This window comes from Vulpes vulpes, chromosome 9, assembly GCF_048418805.1.
Source record: "Vulpes vulpes isolate BD-2025 chromosome 9, VulVul3, whole genome shotgun sequence".
NCBI classification, from domain to species: Eukaryota; Metazoa; Chordata; class Mammalia; order Carnivora; family Canidae; genus Vulpes; species Vulpes vulpes.
Window position 1 is genome coordinate 4,793,634 of NC_132788.1, and position 15,246 is coordinate 4,808,879.

General features: G+C 49.2%; 1 protein-coding gene across 29 annotated transcripts in view; it reads right to left on the bottom strand.

The window, feature by feature from the left end:
• The window catches only part of AGAP1 (ArfGAP with GTPase domain, ankyrin repeat and PH domain 1), a 524,640-nt gene that overhangs the window by 91,125 nt on the left and 418,269 nt on the right, over positions 1–15,246 (bottom strand). For 14 of the 29 annotated variants that reach the window (XM_072719112.1, XM_072719104.1, XM_072719096.1 and 11 more), the window contains one exon: positions 1,205–1,282. The exons of the other annotated variants lie outside the window; for them this stretch is intronic. In XM_072719112.1, coding sequence (XP_072575213.1) covers positions 1,205–1,282 — 78 coding nt within the window. The remainder of the gene's footprint in view (positions 1–1,204; positions 1,283–15,246) is intronic. 29 annotated transcript variants of the gene reach the window in all.

Consider the following 15,246-nt stretch of genomic DNA (forward strand, 5'->3'; position numbering starts at 1 on the left):
GGGGGTCAAGCTCCACTGGTACCTTACCAGATGACAATTTCCCCTTGAAGAATGAGAAAAAAATTGTGATTAAAAAATAGGACTTTAATGAGCCATCGTGGAAATGTAGTTTTGTTTTCCAGATTCATTTTTTTTTTTTTTTCCTCCTGGCTGAGAGCAGGGCTTTCAGCGGCAAGGCAGGAGTAATTGTGGAAGGAAGAAGAAGAGGATGGTGATATAAATCAGCAAAGGTTAATGATCGGGATGTGAAGAGGGGGACTTGTTTACAGAAATAGCGTGCAATTTAAAATTTACAAGAGATTTAATGCCACCGCTTGGCAATCGCTAAAATCAACAGCCCAGAAAACAGTGACATTAAGAAAAATATTACAGTTATAATCATCCCCAAATAAGTCAATTAGTGTTAGGGCACGAGCTTGCGATTACTTGACCCATTTGGCTTGCACTTAAGTGAAAAAAAATGTCCCCCTATTATACCAAGATCGCTGGATTGTGACCTATTTTGCATCGTACGCCTTGTACACCAGCCTCCCTTACAAGCGCTTGGGCTGACGGTGGTTTTCCTTTGCCTGGCATCAAAATAATGCTGACCCTTGACATTTGTAATCATAAAAAAAAAAAGGCAATTTATAATTGTGTTGTTCAAATGAAGGTGGGAAAAATTCAATCTGCTATTATACAAAAGCAGTGGCGGCTGTCTACGGTGGAAAAAGCAACGCAAGTCAATTTGTGAACTTTGGCACCAGGCGACCTTTAGAAACACAACAATATACTGAATTTACAAGCAATAGCAGCCCATGCAAATGACCCGGGCCTGGCTGCCTCTGGATTAGAGCCGCACACAGCATTATGGAGTATGCGTCCACAAAACAAATTAAGACTGTTACTTAAATGTCACGGCACACTATTGTATTTGGCTACAGATCATTACACCTGATACTCACACTTTTAAAAACTGTAATAACTTGGGAAATATTACATTGAGTGCCCGCATGTATAAAGGGAGAGGGGGGAAAAAAAGAGGAGAAAATAGGTTTCTGAAGTAATTTAAACATCGCTACTCTAGGACTGAAGCGAAAGGTCAAAATTTAAGTAAGCTGAAAGGAACACGGATGGCGAGAGCAAGCACACGGACGGAGATGGAGGCGGCGGGATGAGCCCGCGGACAGCGAGGGGCATGCGGCTCCGGGCGGCGCGGCGTTACCTTCGGTGTTGGTGCTGCTGCTGCTGTAAATATTTCGCAGGCTACCAACACGGTTTAGTTTCCAAGCCTTGCGTTTGGCTGCATCCCGAGAGCAGGGGAGGGTGGGGAGGGGGGAGGAGAGAAAACAAAAAGGAAAAGAAAACAAATGAAAAGGGGAGAAAAGAAATGTCAAAGCAGCTTGTGACGTCAGCCCCCGGCCCGGCCGCGTCCCCGGGAGGCGGGTGGGCGTCCCCGGGAGGCGGGTGCATGCGGGGCCCTCGCCCACCCCCACCGCCCACCGCTGTCCCCCTCGGAGCTCAGGAGGGGGCGGGGGGCCGGCCAGCCAGCGTCGTTAGGTTTGCACAAAATCAGACAACCAGGCAAGGAAGCCCATGCGTCCCTCTGGCCCTGCGGGTTGGACACGGGGCTCCCCCCAACGGTGCCACGCCGGCTTCTCCTTGGCCAGCGGCCACGATCCCTTTGATTTTTGGCAAAGTGCTGGGAGCCTGTCACATGAAAAGATGCCCTGGTGGTTAGCAGGTCACGTGTGTGTCGCAGAAGGCGGGTCTCGAACGCCCACCGCTGCCCACAGGGAGGACGCTGCTCCCCAGACCTGTTCTGATCTGGACAGTGGCGGCACCGGCAAGACTGCCAGCATCCTGCTACCGGCAAAGGCCGGGGTGCCTCCTCCTTCCCATCGGGGCGCTGGAGGCTCTGAGTGGAGCTCCGAGGAGCCCGAAGAGCGCCCGCCTCAAGCTCTCAGCTCAGCCCGCGAAAGCATCCGAGAAAAGAAAGACAAAGAGCGAGTTACCCACAGAGGAACCCGGGGTTTGGGAGTGAAATGCAGAACGAATTTAACAGTGTGTGCAGTGACTGGGGTCCCCGGCCTCCTGAGGCAGGCTTCCCCAGGGACATGGTCTCATCTCACCTGTGCCCCCAGCTCATACACTCAGGACTGCAGACACCTGGCTCCTGCCAGCGCAGAGGAGACGTTTCATAAACAGCGAGGAGCTAAGAACCTCCTGGGGAGGTTCTTACGGTGCAAGTCTTCATGCCAAGTAGCTGGAGACGCAGCCACAGACCGGAGGGCTGGGGGCCCCCCCCTCGGGCACATACATCCCCGTTGGTGGTGGCCAGTCACCCACGTTCCTGAAGAACGTGCACACCGGACCGTCCCTCCCTCTTCATCTCCACCGCCAGGAAAAGAAAGTGGTCAAACCTGCCAGTAGGCCCTCCTTGGATAACTGCTGAACGCTGGTAGGAAAGAAGGGCTCACCTGGGGAAGGCAGGTGCGTGCACTGCCACACGTGTGTCTGAAGCTCACCTCGGAGAACCAGGGTGACCCTGTGGCTCATAGACTGATCCAGAAACAAGGTACAGGCTGGCGAGTGATCCCTCGCACGCCAGCCACTCCTGACTCACGACAGGCTGGCTGTTCTCACCTGCTGCCTGCGGTAGTGCTAGAGCCCAAGTACTCAATCTCGAATGGCCCGGGGTAAGCTCTGGGTGTGCCCAGTTCTGGCGGCCGGCGCACGACCCGCGGTGATGACCAGGTCATCCCCGCGAGGAGTTGCACTACTGATCGGAATCTCGAGCACTTCGGTGCAAACTCCATTTATTTGGAGGGAGGATATAAGGTACATGCGAGAAGTGGGGACGTTTAAGCAAGCAAGTGCAACCCTGAAGCACATCCCGTATATTCAGGATACAAATTTTATGTTAACGATGAAAGCAAAAAAACAAGCTGTAGCTTAGCTGTTACCTGATTTAAAATGAAAAGAATAAGCCATAACTCAAATGCCTAAGAAAACCAACAAATAATTTAATAAGGAACGTAATCTCTGCAGTACTGGGCATTTAAGGTCGGTGATGCAGCCCTTCCACAGGAGATGGGTCTGAATTCAACATTGCACGGGTGGAGAGGCTCCCCCACCCCCCTCCAGGGTTGTGGACCACCTCCGGGGTACCTGCCCCAGGTAACATCCCACCTGGCAAAGGGAGCTAGCTGCAGGTACCCAGCAGCGCAAACGCCGAGACCTCAACACAAAGCAGACCAAACTGGTCACAGCTTTCAAGTGTTTAGAAATGTTCGATGAATATTTATCCGCTTCCTCAGGTATAGCGGATGCTTTCGTAGAATTAATTGTGTGTTTAATTATCCCAACACATGAAGCTCTGGTTTCTTGGCTCACGTTTCACAAGTTCTGGAAAGTAGTAGCCGCCAAAGAGGCTACAGGCTCCTCAGCAGACAACTTACCTCCTTCTCAAACATTTACATATAAATAGGCAGAGTCTAGGCTGGGCACCTCTCTGGCAGGGAGGAAAGCTCTGGTGCAAACCTCTTCCCTCGCCTGCTTTACACCTTGCATTTTTCATGCTCTGATCGCCCATTACCGTATGGCTGTATAAGCAGGAAGTGAGCTAACAGCCTGGTTTTCTATTAACCTATTGATGAAATAATCAATTTTAATGTGTAAAATGTCATGCCTCTTTCTTCCTCTTAGACAAATGGACTTTTTCTGGAGGATACCAAGGTCCTGATACGTGCATTTGTCTCCTGGGGCATTGATTGCTCTAGGTCCACTTGTTCAGAAGCTTCTCAAAGAGAAAATACAATCGTATTATCATCGATAAAATCTCCAGTTATGTGTGGTGCTGCCGCCTGGACTCCCTTCTAAAGGACACATAGAGGCTCCAGCAAGCCGCCGCAGGAGCACGACATCCTGCTGCTGCAGGCCAGGCACCTCGCTCTGCACCACCATTACACACCATGCCCACCTCTGCAATAAGTGGTGATGCTTGAGGGCTTCGGGAGGACTAGTTCTGACCTCTAAATCTTCTGGGTAATCTTTAATTAGAATTTTTTTTTTTTAATTTCAGGGATACAGTTTCTCCCATTTAAACACAGGCTAGGGGATCCCTGGGTGCCTCAGCAGTTTGGCGCCTGCCTTTGGCCCAGGGCGTGATCCTGGAGACCTGGGATTGAGTCCCATGTCGGGCTCCTGGCATGGAGCCTGCTTCTTCCTCTGCCTGTGTCCCTGCCTCTATGTCTATCACGAATAAATAAATAAATAAAATCTTTAAAACAATTAAAAAAATAAATAAACACAGGCTAACTTACTTTGATTTTTGTGACTAGTGTTACTCGTCACAGAACTACTTTTTGAATGTCAGAGCTTCACATCACTTGGACAGAAAGGCGGCAGCGCGTGAGCGTGCCATCGGGGCTCTCCATTCCGGCTGTTGTGCTCACTGGATACGCAAGTCTCTTCTCTAAACAGTTTGCAGTGCTTCCCAGAGCTACTTAAACAGTGTGATGTCTCGGCACGGTCTTAAACGTTGAGAACACAAACGCAAAACTCAAAGGACACACAACCCTCCAACATGTCATTTCAGACATAAAGTGAACGGTCAGCCCCAGATGCAAATGGTGAGATGGAGCTCTTTTCGGTTTAGCCTGTGAATTATGGGACTTTCTGAACCCCAAAACTTGGGTCGGCAGGAGAGCCTGGGAGCCTGGGGAAAGGCTGCCAACGCCAAGACAGCCCTCTCCCCATGAGGCAGCAAAACGGGCACATGAGCTCAAGGCGAATGCCAGACCGTTACGTGAACACCATGGCAGGAGGCGGTATACGGGACACACGGCTGAAGGTTGAGAATTAAAACAGAGAAGGACGTGGGACTCATCATTATACCAGTTGGAACGTGTTTCGTAAGGATTAAAAGGACCAAACTTCTTAAAAAGACAGGGTAAGACGGCAGCAGGGACGCATCCTCCAAGCTATGCTAAAAGTTGAGTGCCTTTTGCTAACAGTGGCATTGTCAACTCCCCCTTCAAAGTGACAAAGGGCCCTCTGGCACATGAGCCCTGGAGTTATCATTAGCAAAGTGAATCTATAAGGTGATCTTTGAGTTACAAAGAAAGGTGAACAGAGGTGACTGGTACCTCTGGTACCCACACCCTGATGTTGACAGGTGTATTGGCATATGCACTCCGGATGTCTACTGACATGGTCCCCCCACGGAGATCCACGTTGGGAGGTGACGGATTTTCTTGGGGAGTGGGGGCCGCACTGACAGGCGGGGCAGGTTGTGACCCAGCCCACTGGGGTCTCGAATGCTGCTTATCCGGAGTCGTAAGTCCAAAGAGAAGAGAGGCTAGCGTAAACTCCAACTCGCAGAGTATCTCTTTAAGGTAAGGCCTGATAGTTCTAAACGATGAATTCTCTGTCCACCCGGGTGTCCAAAATGAGGCACGGCGCAACACACTCGACTCCTAATTACTAACAGACAGTCACGATCTTTTCAAAGGAGAGCGAGCGAAGGGGAGAACGTGCAAATTATGGCTTTCTCCTAAGTCGGAGTGGCTGGAATCATTTAGAGTTAACAACTCCCAATTATGACACATCTCCCTATTTCTGCAAGCTATTCCTTTTCATAGGAGTTCACACGATGACCATGAGGGACTCGAAAATTTTATTTTAAAGGAAAATTTGTTATTTTGTTGCTCTGAGCAAAAAAAAAAAAAAAAAAAAAAAAAAAAAGTGAAAATAAAAAAATAAACCTTTTCTCTTTTTTTTTAAACTGCAGCATGTGAATGGATGGCTGAGAACTGATCACACGCAGATTTTCCAACGAGAGAATCTTCCGACTAGCTCTTTATAAGTGGAATAAAAATCCTCCGCAGTCTGTTGGCATGCTCAAACGAGCAGGGTTTTATCCTGAACTCTTCCTCCGTCATTGCACCGGGAGACCACAGACCTATATTAATGTCAGCTCCGGTCTCCTCCTGACAGCACTCTTTGTTGATTAGATAAATATTCCTCAGATAGCTGATTAAAAAATGATGCAGCCGTGAGGTTGTATGTCCAAGCCCTGCCTGCCATGTTGGATGTTCAAGTGCACCTGAATTACATCCCCGGCGTGGGCTGACCGGGGCGGCTGAACGAGGCTGGCGGTAGCCCTCAGAATCAATTATGAGAACTAATGGGATCTTTTTTTTACCTACACGGAGGAAGGGGCTGGGCCGGAGAAGGTGTGTCACTCATTTCTAAGAATGCCTTGTCTCCCGATGAGATGAAGAACCCCCTCCCCATTCCTACGAGGGATTGTAAACTTGGGCCTCTTAGAGAAGCCAAATGATAGCCTTGTCAGATAGCACCGCTCCCCGTCCACACCAGGCGCGGATTTTATTTATTTTTAAAGATGTCATCGGTGTAAATGCCACTGGTGCAGAGGGGAGCGCCCCTGCTCCTCGGGGCCTCGGGGACCGGGACACCGGATAAAGAGCATCCCCCTCCAGGGGCCCCCCGTGGGCAGGAGTGGGTCTTGCTGGGGTTCTGTGTCACTTCCAGTTTAGCACGCCTGGTACCCCGTGATCTTTTGTCGGCGGCGATTTCATTGTGAGGTTAGAGATTGGAGATTTCTTTTGTGCTGGCCATTTGAACGTTCATTTGCTCAACGAGACTGTGTAAATGTTCTGTTCTCTTATAAAAAGGCAGTGGTTTTTTTTTTTTTTTCCATAAGATGCAACCCCGAAGATTCCTACGCGATGTGAGCTCACTCCTTTAGCTGTGAAGGGGCTTGACATAACGGTCGCTTCCCAGAGGCTGCCACACAGAGAAGTAGTCACGTTGAAACGTCCATTAAAAAGGCCTTTCAGAGGATTAAACAAAACCAGAGGCCAGGCAAATATAGGACATATGTTCAGGAAGCAAAAAGAACTTCGTCGTTACCAGTTTCTAGCAAGACTGGCGTTCTTTTCGTAATCGGGAGCGCTAGGACTCGGAAGATAAAATACCCAATTGAAGAAAACCCGGAAATTAAGTCACTGACCCTTAATTAGACAATTTTAATTCAATTTCCAATAATTCACAATGGCTTTCTTTACAGCAAATACCATTTCAGTAGTGGTGGCTTCTTTAACGCCGCTAGGAGTTGCAAGCTGCCGAGGGCTTCTGCATAGTGGTTAATGCAGATGCACACAGAAAATACCATTAACCCCAGAAAACAGTGAAAATAAAAACTAAGCGAAAGCTCCGGGATGCGCCATAAAACCAGAAGTTCCAATTAGGTGGAGAGCTGGCTTTCCTCGTGGCCTAGAAACACACTGCGTTGCAGAGCAAGGGTTCAGGTGCACCCAAAATTAATTGGGTATTTCAGTACGATGCCAAGAGGATGACTTTTAACAGTGACTAAAATAAAATAAGAGCTGAAGCCGCACACACCTTTGTGATAAATCCGTATGTAGATTTTGGGTCTGGCACTTTCTCAGATGGAGATGAGAAACAGGTCAATACATAACGTTAACTTCTTTCCCTGTCTTCATGGAGCAGCTATTCATTTTGAGGAGGAAAGGCTTTGTGCGTGCGTGTGTGTGTGACTTGATAGGATATTACTGACAGTGGGACCCGAGAACAGACAATGGGCATGAAGTGCCCTGCTGGCTCCCCAGCTTTTCCTAGCTCTAGTTACTCCGTGAACGGCGTTTCGTATTACTGGACTGGATACTTGGCATTCCAAACAGAAAGAAGCAAACTGAATTGTCACTTAAGACAAAAAGAGGTTCAAGGGAGTTTTTCCAAGCTGGATGATGTGTGCGAAATACACCTTTTGTGAGATCGGGTCAGCCGTGTTCCCACATGGGCAAGCAAGGCCGCATCTCCCGGCCCCTCTCCGAGGGCCAGCCCAGGGCTCGGGGAAGCGGGCGGCAGGCGAGGGGCCGGCCACGCTGGGAGGGCGCGGGAGGCTGGGCACCGGGCCGCCCGAGCTTCTGACCACGGGTAGGAGTGATAATGGGAAACATTCATCCCCCCCCCCCTACCCCTGCTTTCCTTCCTTCATTTTAATTTCTCAATCTCCTCCAAGAGAATGTATGCAGGCTTTTCTTTCAATTTTTTTCTTTCTTTTCTTTTTTACTCAAAATCTTTCTCAACAATTCCAGAAAAAATAGTTTTTTAATAAAACTTTAAATTGCGCTATCACATTTCAAAGGCGATGACCAGTTAAAGCAACTAATCAAAGGCATAATTATTTAATGACGGCTGCTCGCGCTCCCTCGCAGGGCTGTAATTGAGGGTCTGTGATCACTGGACCACCAGCCTCCACAATGGCAGACGCCGCATTTGATCTACCATCTTTGTAGTTGACTTCCTACACCTGCCCGAGTGAAACGGGACACTTCAGGGTTATTCCATCCGTCACAGTCCCCTTCGACGTGGCCATCTGCATCCGAGAAGACCGGTGAAAACGTCTTCTAGGAAACATTTGCAACCTTTGGCATTTAAGAACTGCTCCGGAAATTCCCAACAGAATTCCGATCTGTAGCTCCAGAGACCACAGAAGCTAAGATACGTGGGTACCCGTGGAGCCAGCCGAGTAGGAGGACCAGTGTGGAAAACACAAGAGTTCTAAACTTTTGATTCTTCTTGCTATCGTGACACGCATGCCTCGAAACACTGGCTGGCTGCTTCCCGTAAAACTGCTTCCACCGTAGCTCCGCAACGTGGCAGCTCGCCCCTTGGCTGCTCTGCGTGAACAAACTCACGATTATCTCAGGAGGGCCCGAGAGGGGGCTGTACTCACACAGCAGAGTAACAACAGGGGTCTCATTCCTTTCTGTAAGAGTAACTTAAATACACCAACTTTATTCAGCCTCGAGCAAGAACATACTGGAACACTGCTTCCATATTATTGCAGAAACAAAGCTAATTTCCCACTAGTTTAATAGTAAGAACAGACCATGACCCATCTGACTATCCTTTCCATCGTCCTCTTAAAGTTCTTATCCATATATGTGCAGTTACCCCAACTCACAAGTATGGTTTCTACAGACACTGATATTACTTCTGAATCTAAGGCGTTAGGTTGATCATAGTTTTCAAGACTGTCCTTCCTAACGGCTGCGTCGTGGAGCTAGCAGATGTATCGTGTATATCGTAGTTGTGTCCCATTGTTAGGCATGTAGTTATTTCCAGTTTCACGCCACTAAAAATAGTGTCTTATTTGACTTAATATAGATACAGATGGTCACATACAGAAATGCTTAGAGGTAGGTGTACACACACACACACACACACACACACACACACACACGTCGCTCTTCTCTGCGGTATCTGCTGACACAGCCCAGGAGACTTGACGACCAGTTGTTACAAACAAATCCAGCCCACGGCTCTCAGTTTCAAATACCACTCTCCCACAAAAAGAAAAGGGTCTCCTTGGAGAAGTGGCTCATTCTAGAACTGGGGCAGGAAATGCATAGGGTGAGCCTGGGGCATCTCCTGGTTCTAGGAAGTAAGGAGGCGCTAGGACAAACAAGCAGACCCACCCTATGTTGCTGGGGGAGTGTGTGGGGAGTGACAAAAGAACTGGGAGCCAATTGGAAGGACTTCCAGAGGCTGAAGCTGGAACATTCTGAGCACAGAAATAAGCAGAGCGGTACTGGATTATAACCTAAAGTATATAGGAAACATCCAAGAGTTCATGCAGATGTAACAAAATAAGCAAATAAATGAATAAATGGGGAGAAGAGGGCAGCCCAGGTGGTGCAGCGGTTTAGCGCCGCCTGCAGCCCAGGGCGTGATCCTGGAGACCCTGGATCGAGTCCCACTTCGAGCTCCCTGCATGGAACCTGCTTCTCCCTCTGCCTGTGTCTCTGCCTCTCTCTCTCTCTCTGCATCTCTATGAATAAATAAATAAAATCTTAAGAAAAAATGGGGAGAAGAGTCGAACCTCCCACGAGGAAGAATCCCAAATAATTTATGTTGATACATGACCCTAGAGGAAGAGGAGCTTAACTCCCCACTCCTCAGCGAGGGCTGCACAGAGGCTTCCCAAAAAGGGCTGTGTGGGCTTGGAGAGGTGATGGGCGTAACTTCACAAAGAGCCAACCTGCGAAACACAACCTCAAGCCAGTGATGACGGCAGCATCGATGGCAGTGGCAGTACAGACCCTTGATGGGGGTGTGATAAAAACAGCACTTAAAAAAAAAGACTATTTATTTTGAGGAGGGGAGCAGAAGGGGAGAGGGAGAGAGACAAGCAGACTCCGTGCCAAGTGCAGAGCCTGATGTGGGGCTCGATCTCAGGACCCAATGGAGGTCACAGCCTGGGCCAACGTCAAGATTGGGATGCTTAACCAACTGAGCCACCCAGGCATCCCCAACACATGGCACTTTATCTCGGGTCTTCCTCCTAAAACCACAGCCCCAGACTCATCCAAAGAAAAACATCAGATGAATTCCAAGAGCAGAGTGTCCTACAATATACCGACCAATCTTCCTCAAAACTCTCAAGGTCATGGAAAACAAAGAAAGTCTGAGAACATGTCCAGGAGGAGCTTAAGGACACGACAGCGGCACGTCACGCAGCATCCTTAATGGCATCCTGGAACCGAGACAGCAGTAGGTAAAACTATGGAAATCCTAAACAAGTATAGACTTAAGGTGATGGTGTATCAATAGTGGCTCATTACTACACCATGCTCATTAAAGACGTAAATAATATGGGAAATTGTTGTGCACATGTGGGCACGTGTGTGTGTGAGGGGAGAGGTCATTTGGGAATTACCTGCCGTATCTCAACTTTTCTAGAGATCTCTAGAAACTTTTCTAGAGAAGAAAGTCTATTAAAAATACTACAAGAAGCATCTTTGGGCAAAAATGGGAGTATTTTTCTCCCAGTCATTTTAACTGTTTCCTCAGAATGAAGCGCCACGAGGGACATTACCAAGGGAAAGGATTATCCTGTAGCTTGGAATACGTACAGAGGACACCATTACCTCATTGTAAGACATCACTTATTCTCACTAAACTGACGTTTACAAATTAAAGACAATTTGCAATCGTTGTGTGGCATGGACAGTGCTTGTCGCACTTGCTCTGCAAATTCTTAACAACCTCAAAGCCTGCTCCACCTGGCAGTTGTGCTGAAAAGCGCAGTTTAATTTCTGATTGTGAACGTGAGTCTCAGGATGTGTTTGTGAACCGATGCTCTGTGGAGGCAGCAACTCACCAAGGCCAGTGCTTCCGGATACGACGCTGTCTCCTTGTATTTCGTTTGCAATTACGAACCTTGAAATTACATTTTTTTCCCCCTTTAGTGAGTTACAACATATATTTAACAAAAGTGCCCCTTGTTTGAACAATTCTCCAAGCTTATTTTCAGGATTAACTTCTAAGAGTCCGAAAAGGAGTTCGATCCAATGAGAGAAAAAAGTCTCCCCCAACCCCCCGAATTTAGACCTTTGCTTGTCGTCAGCACAAAAAAAACTCACCTTTTAACCAAAAGTGAAAGAGTTTAATAAAATTAATGACCAGGGTCATTTCAGGAAATTCAGGGAGACCCGTGCAAAGGTCTCTGCTCTGGAAAAGTCTGAACCCCAATTCCCAAGTGTCAGGAGACAAAAGCAGCACCTTTTCTTAAACAGAGGAATACTAAGTTATGCAGGAAAGACAAGTTTGTAATCACAAGTGCATCTGCAAAATATTGTCCCAAACAGATATATTTTACTCAGGCCTCAGAGATGAGGTGCAATTGGCTATTCTCACTGAAGCCCATTTCCTCTGTAAAAACCCCAAACTGCAGGAGAAAGGAATGCTAAAGTGGCTCATTCCCCAGAAGAAGGGAGTTCACGGCCTTCTGGTTTCCAACCATCAGTTTCATGAATGAATGTGGAACATATGAATCTGTACCACATATGCATTATTTGAGGGGGTTTTCTTTTATTATTTCTTTTTTTTTCTAATTCTTTTCCAGGAAAAAAAATGATATTTTTTAGAATATGCAGGACATGCAAACTGCCGAGAAAAAAAGTATCAGGACAGCAATGGGCTGCTCCCTTCAGAGAGGAGACGTGGTCACAGGGACTGGTGGGTTTCCGCGGGTCAGTGGCCAAAGCGACCAGTGGTGAGCATCTGCTGTCTTCCCAGGGGGTGCACGGATGAGAGAAGGTAACAGAGAACAGGGCTGAGGAGGGAACCAACGCTGTGCCATCTGGCAGAGGCACAGGTGGCCACGGTCCCCTTCCACCTCCACCCCAGGGCTGCCACGAGGGGTGAAGGGGACTCGACACCGAGAGGGCCACAAAGTCAGCCTGGGCACACGGCGGCATCCTGCCCTTACCGTGTATGTGAGATCGACACCACTCCAAGTATCCAGGTGCCTGGGAAGGAAACCTCGCACGGCACACACAGGGTCTCACGCACACGAGGAAGATGGGAAGGGAGGGCGGAGGAAGGGATCTCAATGGATGGGCCTGGACTGGTTCGATCGATGGGGCAGAGCAGACCCTCCCAAAGGAGCAGCCTGGGAATGTTCCAGTTTGCCAGTGCAGAGGTTTTTACTGGTTACCTCGGAGGCTGGCTCCACCGTGGAAGTTGGAGAACTTCTCCAGATTGCTGCTTCTTAATCGGCTGGACAACAGGTATCAACATGTGACAAGCCACTAATCACTATCGTGTGCAGTTATCTCAGCGTGGATGCTACGGGGACTGAAGGCACGAGATTCGGTCACGGCCCTCGCAAAAATATACTACACCCAGGGGAAAAAAAAAAAAACACAGATCAATCTTAGGATGGTATGGAAATATTTTTCAAAGTAGTGGAGACACAATTCAGAATGACTTCTAAAATTATAATATTTTAAAAAGTCTTGTGGCGGGATCCCTGGGTGGCGCAGCGGTTTAGCACCTGCCTTTGGCCCAGGGCGTGATCCTGGAGACCCGGGATCGAATCCCACGTCAGGCTCCCGGTGCATGGAGCCTGCTTCTTCCTCTGCCTGTGTCTCTGCCTCTCTCTCTCTCTCTCTCTGTGACTATCATAAATAAATAAATTAAAAAAAAAAAAAAGTCTTGTGGCATCTGGGTGGCTCAGCCGGTTAAGCATCCGACTCCTGGTGTGGGCTCAGGTCATGATCTCAGGGTCGTGAGACTGAGCCCTGTGTGTGTGCTCAGCACAGAGTCTGCTTGAGATTTTCTCCATGTCCCTCTGTCCCTCTGCCCCTCCTGCTTGTGCTCTCTCCCTCTAAAATAAATAAATAAACCTTAAAAATCTTTACTAGGGGCGCCTGAGTGGCTGTCAGTTTAGCGACCAGCTTTTGATTTTGGCTGAAGTCTTGATCTCAGGGTCGTGGGATCAAGTCCAGCATCCGGCTCTGTGCTGGGTTGTGGAGCCTGCTTGGGATTCTTGCTTTCCCTCTCCCTCTGCCCCAGCCTCATTTGTGCACACACTCTTGCTCTCTCTCTCTCGAAAAAGTCTTCACTGAAGTCTTCACACATACACGTGTACACACACGCCCCCTTCCACTCCCGGCCAAGTAGAGCTCCAGCAGACTAATCACACAGGGTCTCTATGACACATATATAAATAAACTGAACTATTTATTGCCTCTTCTATGTTTTTAGCCAGTGGTAGAATTATATTTTCTGATAGACCGGAACCGAATGAAAAAAAAAAAAAAAAGGCAAAGATCCCTCTCTCGGTGGTTCCCAGTTTAATAAAATAAGCAGGCCCCTTCTGATGATCATGATTTGGCAACATTCTAGAATGACTCTGCTTCCTGTGAATCACAGTGTCAGCGCACACCGACTGCTGTATAGGCGGGTCCACACGTGGACTGCGGGCCCCCGGCATCTCCAGAGGGTCGGTTACCTGCAGGCCTGGAGCCCAGGCCCCGCCCTCTCTCCTCCCTCCAGGTGAGCTGGGCGCTGGACCTGGCAGCCAGAGGGCCCCTGCCCCGCAGGCTCCCTCGGACGTCGAGACTCAGGTGCGAGCTAGAACACCAGCACTTCACTTCTCTAATCAAGACGGCTGACATTTAAATTAAAAGGCAAAAGCATTTTAAGTAAAACACCCAGTGGGAGGTCAAAGCAAAAGGCGCACCTGTTTGCTGATCTCACCGCCGCAGTCGGAAGGAACGTGTGTCAAAGCGTGAGTGGAAATCAGGAGGTGCACGAGAGACGCTAGCTCTCTGTGACCTGTCAAGTGGCAGTGACCCAGCAAGAGGACGGGCGGGAGCAAGGGGCCCCGACCTCGGGGACGGACGGGGCCGGGCGGCGGCCCAGCCAGCAGCAGCCCTGGGCCGCGGCCCGAGTGACAAGGGCTGGCTGCTAATCGTTGATTGAATAATGAAACTGAAACAACTGATAAAAGGTTTCAATCCTGAGAAAAATGATTTATCGTTTTTCAGTTTACTGGCACCGCTATTTGTGTGACAAACGGCTGGCAAGCCCCCCGTTAATCTCCGCACACCTCCAAGCCCGACGTGCTTCGGCTCGCGCAGCCAGATAATCAGCAAGAGCTAATAACCCCGCCGCGTGGAGGCTGCGAGGGCGAAACACCGGTGTTTTATCAAGGCCCATCTCCGAGTCAATTTGCACAATGGATTTTTTTGGGGCGATGGGCAAGGGAGAGAAGAGATCGGGGGAAGAGGGAAGCGCCAGGAGAACAAAGATGGACAAGCCTCGCGGAGAGGCGGCGACGGACGGAGTGGGCAGGAGCAGGGGGCACGCGGACTTCCCATTGGCTCCGGCGAGTTCGGAGATTTTCTCAATGGCAGCATCGGATCCGCAGCGTCCCAGGGCCCTGTCGAGGCGGTTTGTCATCCGCCAGCCAGCCTGCCTCGTGTCCACACCGCGCGAGCCTGCTGCGAGACGTGGATCTCCCCTCCCGCCCCCCACCTGCCACGGGAGGGGGTCGGGAGCGCGGCTTTAAGTGAATTCAAGGTTTCCCTTATAAACAACACTCAAAATGACACGTGTCTTTCCCTGGCACCATCTGCTGAGGATCATCCTCATTCGGAGCAGCGTTTACTGATGATGAAAATCAAATGCATTAGGGCAGCCTGGGGGGCTCAGCGGTTTAGCACCACCTTCAGCCCAGGGCCTGATCCTGGAGTCTTGGGATCGAGTCCTGCGTCGGGCTCCCTACAAGGAGCCTGCTTCTCCCTCTGCCTCTCTCTCTGTGTCTCTCATGAATAAATAAATAAAATCTTTAAAAAAAAAAATCAAAGGCACTCAACATACTCTCTCCCCGAGATGTTGACGTAACACGGAAACCAACAC